The 10951-nt window shown below is 35.1% G+C and overlaps 1 protein-coding gene across 1 annotated transcript in view; it reads right to left on the bottom strand.

Annotated features, from left to right (window-relative positions):
- Positions 1 to 10951, bottom strand: part of LOC106474865 (epidermal growth factor receptor kinase substrate 8-like) — a gene marked incomplete at its 3' end in the record, with an annotated part of 25716 nt that overhangs the window by 13923 nt on the left and 842 nt on the right. Inside the window, exons 2-7 of the mRNA XM_022403146.1 lie at positions 8800 to 8927; positions 7787 to 7887; positions 4909 to 5035; positions 2982 to 3070; positions 2200 to 2435; positions 1437 to 1605 (exon numbers count right to left, since the gene is read on the bottom strand). Of these exons, the coding sequence (XP_022258854.1) occupies positions 1437 to 1605; positions 2200 to 2435; positions 2982 to 3070; positions 4909 to 5035; positions 7787 to 7887; positions 8800 to 8927 (850 nt within the window). The remainder of the gene's footprint in view (positions 1 to 1436; positions 1606 to 2199; positions 2436 to 2981; positions 3071 to 4908; positions 5036 to 7786; positions 7888 to 8799; positions 8928 to 10951) is intronic.

Raw genomic sequence — 10951 nt, 5'->3', positions numbered from 1 at the left:
TATATAACTGTATTAGTTACCTATATATAACTGTATTAGTTACCTATATATAACTGTAGTAGTTACCTATATATAACTGTAGTAATTACCTATATATACCTGTAGTAATTACCTATATATAACTGTGGTAGTTACCTATATGTTACTGTAGTAGCTACATTTATGTTACTGTTGTAGTTACCTTTACGTTACTGTAGTAGTTACCTTTATGTTACTGTTGTAGTTACCTTTATGTTACTGTAGTAGTTACCTTTATGTTACTAGTCATGTCGTTTCTTCCATGTCACTGTTGTACCTAGTCATGCCGTTTTTTCCATGTCACTGTGATAGCTAGTCATGTCGTTTCTTCCATGTCACTGTTGTATCTAGTCATGTCGTTTCTTCCATGTCACTGTTGTATCTAGTCATGTCGTTTCCTCCATGTCACTGTTGTACCTAGTCATGCCGTTTTTTCCATGTCACTGTGATAGCTAGTCATGTCGTTTCTTCCATGTCACTGTTGTACCTAGTCATGTCGTTTCCTCCACGTCACTGTTGTACCTAGTCATGTCGTTTCTTCCACGTCACTGTTGTATCTAGTCATGTCGTTTCTTCCATGTCACTGTTGTACCTAGTCATGTCGTTTCTTCCATGTCACTGTGATAGCTGGTCATGTCGTTTCCTCCATGTCACTGTAGTAGCTAGTCATGTCGTTTCCTCCATGTCACTGTTGTACCTAGTCATGTCATTTCCTCCACGTCACTGTTGTATCTAGTCATGTCGTTTCTTCCATGTCACTGTTGTACCTAGTCATGTCGTTTCCTCCATGTCACTGTTGTACCTAGTCATGTCGTTTCTTCCATGTCACTGTTGTACCTAGTCATGTCGTTTCCTCCACGTCACTATTGTATCTAGTCATGTCGTTTCTTCCATGTCACTGTTGTACCTAGTCATGTCGTTTCTTCCATGTCACTGTGATAGCTGGTCATGTCGTTTCCTCCATGTCACTGTAGTACCTAGTCATGTCGTTTCTTCCATGTCACTGTTGTACCTAGTCATGTCGTTTCCTCCATGTCACTGTTGTACCTAGTCATGTCGTTTCTTCCATGTCACTGTTGTATCTAGTCATGTCGTTTCTTCCCTGTCACTGTTGTATCTAGTAACGTCGTTTCCTCCATGTCACTGTTGTAGCTGGTCATGTCGTTTCATTGAGGCTACTATAATATAATATAAGACACTGTCAGCCTGATTCTTGAGGCTACTATGATATAATATAAAACACTGTCAGCCTGATTCTTGAGGCTACTATGATATAATATAAGACACTATTAGCCTGATTCTTTACTCATGAATGAAATTCACTGTCCAATAAAATGTAATTTTACCCTTTCCACACATGTGTACATACTTGAAATGTGAGTAAACCCAATAGTAAAGTAAATACTAATCCTGCATACTTCTTCTGAGCCTCGTTTTAATTCGTTTTGACGAATTATCTGATCAGCAGAGGGAGCTGCTGGGCCACTAACTTCAGATCTCCATCCGTCCTCCTCAAAAACAAACTCTGATCCCCACCCATCTGCCAGTTCTGGATAAACGTCTTCTCTAGAGTCGTTCCACCTTTTTCTGTGGATTATAAAGTATCATTTCTTTAAATATATGATGATCTTTTCTGTAAAAACCGGATTAATATCAACTTCAAATCGTCTTCTGAAGAGCATTTATTGAAAAAAGCGTCGTGTCTTTATGTAAGGCTTAAGAGGGATATTACCAAGACACTACTAACGTTAAATGAAAATCCTCCTGAGGAAGAATAGAATATGCTTTAGGTGTCTATGTGTCACTTTACCATCCACTATCCAGAAAGAGAACTTTAGTCTATGTGTCACTTTATTAACTTACCATCCACTATCCACAAAAAGAACTTTAGTCTATGTGTCACTTTATTAACTTACCATCCACTATCCACAAAGAGAACTTTAGTCTATGTGTCACTTTATTAACTTACCATCTACTATCCACAAAGAGAACTTTAGTTTATGTGTCACTTTAGTAACTTACCATCCACTATCCACAAAGAGAACTTTAGTCTATGTGTCACCCAAAATAAAAAATTTAAGTTAATATTTAAATTAGAAATTGAAAATCAATCGTTTCCATAAATAAATTTGTAATTTGAATTACCACCTAAAATTAAGTCATTGTCCATGAAGAACTTACTGTGGAAGAATCCATGTGTCACCTAAACTATACCACAAGTCTCTTTCTGTTGGGGTGCAACAGTCCTCAAGTAAATGTACGGCTTCTCCTGTTATCGGAGGAATTACTACTTTGGCAGCAAGATTGTGTCCATGATTAGCTTCTCTTGCAGCGTCCACAATTACGGATAGTGGAGGAAACAAAAAGTGGACCATTCCAGGTGCATCTGGGTCATGTATATGGTTCTTCAGTTTTCCCTTCAAATACAGAAAAACCAGTCGACATAAATTGTACTATAACTATCATTGTGAGTAGAACACATTGTTGAGATACGTATAACAATATATAACTACATTATGTCTTTCCGAATGGTTTGTTTATTAGAAAGTCTGTCATGGCCTGATGGCTAGGACACTCGACTCACGATCTGTGGGTCGCGGGTTCGAATCCCGTATGTTTCAGCCATGGGGCGTTATAATGTAACAATTCCACTATTCTACAATCCCACTATTCGTTGTTAAAGAGTAGCCCAAGAGCTGGAACTGACTTCCCTCTAGTCTATCACTCCTAAGTTAGGAACGGCTAGCGTAGATAACCCTTGAGTAGCTTAACGCGAAATTCAACAAACAAACAAACAGGCTTATCACAAGGCAAAGTAAACAGAAAAGAAATATTTATAAAAATAATCAACATATACTTTCCAAAAATCATGGTTTTTCCAAAGATGCATATCTTCACCAGAACTTTCTAAAACTAACGAGATATACATTAAAATAAAAAATAATATTTATAAAACACCTTACCAAAAGATTGAATGACAGCTTAAATGTTTGAAAAATGTCAAGAAATTCCTGTACACTGGGAGGTTTGGTCCTCATGCTCAACATTCCATCTGAAAATAACAAGCAAGACAAATGTTTCAGGTACCACTTACGTGATGAAATCAAATAAAATACAATTTTAAACAGTAGAGCAACAAAACACAAAATCATAAAGTCGACTACTGACTTTAGAATGGTTACTAGGTTGGTCACCTTTTTACTCCAAGTTTGATGTTTCTAGTTGAAGAAATTACTGTGATGGTAAAGTATCTGTGGATTAAATTATATCAACACGAGGAGTGAGGAGAAGACACAAGAGTACAGCATCAACACGAGGAGAGGGGAGAAGACACAAGAGTACAGCATCAACACGAGGAGTGAGGAGAAGATACAAGAGTACAGCATCAACACGGGAGTGAGGAGAAGACACAAGTGTGCATCATCAAGAGAAGGAGTGAGGAAAAGACACAAGAGTGCAGCATCAACACGAGGAGCGAGGAGAAGATACAAGAGTACAGCATCAGTACGAAGAATGAAGGGAAGACACAAGTGTGCATCATCAAGAGAAGGAGAGGGGAGAAGATACAGGTGTACAACATCAACACGTAGAGTTACGAGAAGACACAAGAGTACAGCATCAACACAAGGAGCGAGGAGATAACACAAGTGTACAGCATCAACACGTGGAGTAACGAGAAGACACAAAAGTAAAGCATCAACTTGAGGAGTGAGGAGAAGACACGAGAGTACAGCATCAACACGAGGAGTAAGGAGAAGACACAAGAGTACAGCATCAACACGAGGAGTGAGTAGAAGATACAAGAGTACAGCATCAACACGAGGAGTGAGGAGAAGACACAAGAATACAGCATTAATACAAATGAGGGGAAGACACAAGATTACAGCATCACAAGTGTGCGTTGAACTTAAGGTGAGGTTTTAACAACCGATATCTGTCAAATCAACTCGAAGAGAACAGCACAAGATGAGTTACCAAGGTAGGTTTACTATTCTCTAATGACGTAAAATAGCACATTTCCAAGTAAAATGGCATCAGAAACACTAAGATTGGGCCGAAGATCAATTGAAAAATGAGGTTTGAATCATCTTTTACCATTTTCTTATCAAATTAATGTGTTTATATATGGGATTAACCAAAGATGCTCACAGTCCTCAGCGTCATGTACCATCAGTTAAACATGGTGGAGACTCTGTAATTGTCTGTTGAAATAGTTCAGGGTCTATGATCTCACTGAAAGGTCAAGTGACAGCAAGTGTTCATTTAACCTTACTGTAGAACAAGTTAACCCTATGATGAACACTTTATTCCCAAACATTAGCTGGTCTGTTTCAAGAAGACCTTTCACTAATTCATACTGTTCTGACTGTTAAAGACTGGTTCAAAGAACAATAGGAGGAGGAGTTTAGGAACCTAACTTGGCTACCACAGTCACCAGATGTAAATGTTATCAAGAGGAACCCAACTTGGCTACCATAGTCACTGGATGTAAATGTTATCAAGAGGAACCTAACTTGGCTACCACAATCACCAGATGTAAATTTATCAAGAAGAATCCAACTTGGCTACCATAGTCATTGGATGTAAATGTTATCAAGCCTTTACGATCAGTTTTTTGTTAAGCACAGTGGGTAATTTGAGCTGTTCCAAAAACGGGTATAAAAACCCGATTTACAGGGTTAAAAGTCTCTATACTTACCGATGAGTCACTGAGGAGGGTCTCTGTGGTCAGTTTATACCAACTGACAACATAACAAATTTCTTACAAGAACCAACTAAATAAGACATATTTACTCTACGAAGCAAGAAAACAAGACATACCTGTTTTTTGTACTATACAAATGAAATAATTTATTAAGTGTTATTCTGTTTATAATGCTATATACATACCTCCAAGATCTTTGTTTTTGTTTTTTCTTTTTTTCTGTCTTCTTTCCAGTTCTTTGACAGCAGCTTCAGCATGTCGAATCCTGGCGATAAATCTCTCAATATCATCAAAACAGCGGTTCAACTGGGTCTGAGGAAAGGTTTCAATGTACTGTTTGACCATTTCAATAGAAGTATTAAAATATCTAAATACAAAAGATCTGACATACACAATCACATGTAATCCTTCACAGATACACCCAGATTAACACAGATACGTACAGATTAACAAAGTTACGTTCAGATTAACACAGATACACACAGATTAACACAGATAAACCCAGATTAACACAGATACGTACAGATTAACACAGTTACACACAGATACGTACAGATTAACACAGTTACACACAGATACACCCATATTAACACAGATACACCCAGATTAACACAGATACGTTCAGAGTAACAGAGTTACGTTTAGATTAACACAGATACGTTCAGAGTAACAGAGTTACGTTCAGATTAACACAGATACGTTCAGAGTAACACAGATACACTCAGATTAACGAAGTTACGTTCAGATTAACACAGATACACACAGATTAACACAGATACGTACAGATTAACACAGATAAACCCAGATTAACACAGATACACCCAGATTAACACAGATACGTTCAGAGTAACAGAGTTACGTACAGATTACACAGTTACACGCAGATACACCCATATTAACACAGATACACTCAGATTAACACAGATAAACCCAGATTAACACAGATACGTTCAGATTACCACAGATACACTCAGATTAATACAGATACACCCACATCTACAAATGTAGATTCAGACTTATGCAGATAAATTTAAACATTCACAGACATACTCAGGCCTATACAAATATACTCACATTAGCACAGATACGTTCAGAGTAACAGAGTTACGTTCAGATTAACACAGTCACACACAGATACACCCATATTAACACAGATACGTTCAGATTAACACAGATACGTTCAGATTACCACAGATACGTTCAGATTAATACAAATACACCTACATCTACAAAGGTAGATTCAGACTTATGCAGATATATTTAAACATTCACAGACATACTCAGGCCTATACAAATATACTCATATTAAGACAGATACACCAAGCTAAGACCTATACAGACACATTCAAACCTATAAAGATACACTCACACGTACAGAGACATTGACTTACACGTGCACAAATACTTGCACCAACATTCACATTATTTGTTTATCTTTTCCTGTTAGAAGTTTAGTTTCGCATGTAAATCTAAATTTCAAAAAGTACGTTCCTACTAACTGACGACCCTTCAAAAGTTGAGAAGTTATAACTTTTACTGTATGTTGAGAGATGATATAAAGCCGTAAACCTTCAATCAACAATACCTGAAGACTCGTCAGAACTTGAGAAGTTATAACATTTACTGTATGTTGAGAGATGAGATAAAATCGTAAACCTTCAATCAACAATACCTGAAGACTCGTCAGAACTTGAGAGGTTATAACTTTTACTGTATGTTGAGAGATAAGATAAAGTCGTAAAGCTTCAATCAACAATACCTGAAGACTCGCTAGAACTTGAGAAGTTATAACATTTACTGTATGTTGAGAGATGAGATAAAGTCGTAAACCTTCAATCAACAATACCTGAAGACTCGTCAGAACTTGAGAGATTATAACTTTTACTGTATGTTGAGAGATGAGATAAAGTCGTAAAGCTTCAATCAACAATACCTAAAGACTCGTTAGAACTTGAGAAGTTATAACTTTTACTGTATATTGAGAGATGAGATAAAGTCGTAAAGCTTCAATCAACAATACCTGAAGACTCGTTAGAACTTGAGAGGTTATAACTTTTACTGTATTTTGACAGATAAGATAAAGTCGTAAAGCTTCAATCAACAATACCTGAAGACTCGTTAGAACTTGAGAAGTTATAACTTTTACTGTATATTGAGCGATGAGATAAAGTCGTAGAGCTTCAATCAACAATACCTGAAGATTCGTCAGAACTTGCGAGGTTATAACTTTTACTGTATGTTGAGAGAGGATATAAAGTCGTAAAACTTCAATCAACAATACCTGAAGACTCGCTAGAACTTGAGAAGTTATAACTTTTACTGTATGTTGAGCGATGAGATAAAGTCGTAAACCTTCAATCAACAATACCTGAAGACTCGTTAGAACTTGAGAGGTTATAACTTTTACTGTATTTTGAGAGAGAATATAAAGTCGTAAACCTTCAATCAACAATACCTGAAGACTCGTCAGAACTTGAGAAGTTATAACTTTTACTACATGTTGAGAGATGAGATAAAGTCGTAGAGCTTCAATCAACAATACCTGAAGACTCGTCAAAATTTGCGAGGTTATAACTTTTACTGTATGTTGAGACAGAATATAAAGTCGTAAAGCTTCAATCAACAATACCTGAAGACTCGCTAGAACTTGAGAAATTATAACTTTTACTATATGTTGAGAGATGAGATAAAATCGTAAACCTTCAATCAACAATACCTGAAGACTCGTCAGAACTTGAGAAGTTATAACTTTTACTGTATGTTGAGAGATGAGATAAAGTCGTAAACCCTTAATCAACAATACCTGAAGACTCGTCAGAACTTGAGAAGTTATAACTTTTACTGTATGTTGAGAGATGAGATAAAGTCGTAAACCTTCAATCAACAATACCTGAATACTCGTAAGAACTTGAGAAGTTATAACTTTTAGTGTAAGTTGAGAGATAAGATAAAGTCGTAAAGCTTCAATCAACAATACCTGAAGACTCGTCAGAACTTGAGAAGTTATAACCTTTAGTGTAAGTTGAGAGATAAGATAAAGTCGTAAAGCTTCAAGATACTTACTATATTATTTTCACTAGTGGTCGGTTCTTCATTAGACTCACAGGAGATATTTGATCGAAGATGATCTGATCGGCCTCTGTGAATACTAGGACTTCGAGAATCTGCAAAACATCTTCTGTTAAGTTCAAAATACCTTCTAACGGTTAGTAATTGTAAAGTTTTGAAATAGAGGCAAGTAGAAACAACATTTCAAATCAATCTCTGTCAGAATCCACGTTAACTGTGCAAAAATAGAGGCAAGTAGAAACAACATTTCAAATCAATCTCTGTCAGAATCCACGTTAACTGTGCAAAAATAGAGGCAAGTAGAAACAACATTTCAAATCAATCTCTGTCAGAATTCACCTTAACTGTACAAAAACAGAGGCAAGTAGAAACAAACATTTAAAATCAATCTCTGTCAGAATTCACGTTAACTGTACAAAAACAGAGGCAAGCAGAAACAACATTTCAAATCAATCTCTGTCAGAATTCACGTTAACTGTACAAAAATAGAGGCAAATAGAAACAACATTTAAAATCAATCTCTGTCAGAATTCACGTTAACTGTACAAAAATAGAGGCAAGTAGAAACAACATTTAAATCAATCTCTGTCAGAATTCACGTTAACTGAGGCAAGTAGAAACAATATTTCAAATCTATATGTTATAGTCGCTGCCTAAGAGACTTTTCTTTAAATATCGGAACTTGTAAAGTAGACTAGATGGTGTAAACAAAAGAATCTATTAAATGCTATTCATATATAAAGTATAATACTTTAAAAATTCAGTTCTTTTTACGGTTATATTCCTGACCTTTGTTTCTTGTGGTTTTCATTATTAAACTGTAACGTGGGTTTTAGTGGGTGAATGTTTATACTAAACTTCCCCCCCCCCCAATAAGAAAAATAACAGACTGGTGTACACTTGGATTATCAAAATATCAGAGACGATTAAACCATCATCACAAGTCTTGGTGAGTAAAGATGACACATTAAAACCTCAACAAGAGTTAACAGTGAGAATAGAACTACCTGTACGAGTTAAATCGTATGTTTTAACTGCCGTGTTGAACATGTGGACTTGTTCCTCACGAGTTGTCCCATTAGGTGGCTCAGATGAGAGATTATAAGTAGACGGAGGAGTGATACGTCTGTCATTTCTGTACGTGAGAAACAATACGTATAAAGTGTCAGTTTTTTGTTTGTTTATTTATTTCATAAGACAATCAACATGAAATTTGTATTAAACTGGCAAATCACCAATTAACAAGTGTGGTACTTTAGATCTTTAACAAGTGTGGTACTATAGATCTTTAACAAGTGTGGTACTATAGATCTTTAACAAGTATGGTACTATAGATCTACAAGTGTGGTACTATAGATCTTTAACAAGTGTGGCACTATAGATCTTTAACAAGTCTGGTTCTATAGATCTACAAGTGTGGTTCTATAGATCTTTAACAAGTATGGTACTATAGATCTACAAGTGTGGTACTATAGATCTTTAACAAGTCTGGTACTATAGATCTACAAGTGTGGTACTATAGATCTTTAACAAGTCTGGTACTATAGATCTACAAGTGTGGTTCTATAGATCTTTAACAAGTATGGTACTATAGATCTACAAGTGTGGTTCTATAGATTTTAACAAGTGTGGTACTATAGATCTTTAACAAGTCTGGTACTATAGATCTTTAACAAGTGTGGTACTATAGATCTTTAACATGTCTGGTTCTATAGATCTTTAACAAGTCTGGTTCTATAGATCTTTAACAAGTGTGGTACTATAGTTTTTTAACAAGTATGGTACTATAGATCTTTAACAAGTGTGGTACTATAGATCTTTAACAAGTTTGGTACTACAGATCTATAACAAGTGTGGTACTATAGATCTTTAACAAGTATGCTACTATAGATCTTTAACAAGTGTGGTACTATAGATCTTTAACAAGTGTGGTACTATGGATCTTTAACAAGTATGGTACTATAGATCTTTAACAAGTATGGTACTATAGATCTTTAACGAGTGTGGTACTATGGATCTTTAACAAGTATGGTAATATAGATCTCTAACAAGTATGGTACTATAGATCTTTAACAAGTATGGTACTATAGATTTTTAACAAGTATGGTACTATAGATCTATAACAAGTGTGGTACTATAGATCTTTAACAAGTGTGGTACTATAAATATATAGATCTTTAACAAGTGTGGTAGTATAGATATTTAACAAGTATGGTACTATAGATCTACAAGTGTGTACTATAGATCTTTAACAGGTGTGGTAGTATAGATATTTAACAAGTATGGTACTATAGATCTACAAGTGTGTACTATAGATCTTTAACAGGTATGGTACTATAGATCTTTAACTAGTTAATGACCTTAGCAGAGTGGTCACCTATACTTTTGCGCTCAAGTTGGGTTCATTATTCCCATTGGTTCATTTGAAACCTTAAGGACTTGTACTCTAAAACAGGGATCGATCCCCGTGGTGAGCAAAATGTATATAACCCCATATACTTAACAAAGTTGATGCATAACAATGTTACTACTTAACAAAGTTGATACTTAATAGCGTTACTACTTAACAAAGTTGATACATAATAATGTTACTACTTAACAAAGTTGATACATAACAATGTTACTACTTATCAAAGTTGATACATAATAATGTTACTACTTAACAAAGTTGATACATAACAATGTTACTACTTATCAAAGTTAATACATAATAATGTTACTACTTAACAAAGTTGATACATAACAATGTTACTACTTATCAAAGTTGATACTTAGCATTGTTACTACTTAACAAAGTTAATACTCAGCAATGTTACTACTTAACAAAGTTGTTAATTAATAATGTTACTACTTAACAAAGTTGTTAATTAATAATGTTACTACTTAACAAAGTTGATATTTAACAACGTTACTACTTAACAAAGTTGATACTTAACAACGTTACTACTTAACAAAGTTGATACTTAACAAAGTTGATACTTAACAACGTTACTACTTAACAAAGTTGATACTTGACAATGATTTATAACAAATAAAGCTTTTGTTCGTATCGCCAAGATAAACTAAGTGTTAACTTAACTTTAAATCAGAGTTAGTGTTAACTTGATTTTAAATCAGAGTTAGTGCTAACTTAATTTTAAATCAGAGTTAGTGCTAACT

This window comes from Limulus polyphemus, unplaced genomic scaffold, assembly GCF_000517525.1.
Source record: "Limulus polyphemus unplaced genomic scaffold, Limulus_polyphemus-2.1.2 Scaffold7787, whole genome shotgun sequence".
Lineage (NCBI taxonomy): Eukaryota > Metazoa > Arthropoda > Merostomata > Xiphosura > Limulidae > Limulus > Limulus polyphemus.
Note: the sequence above shows the minus strand (reverse complement) of the source record. Positions and strands in the feature narration are given on the sequence as shown.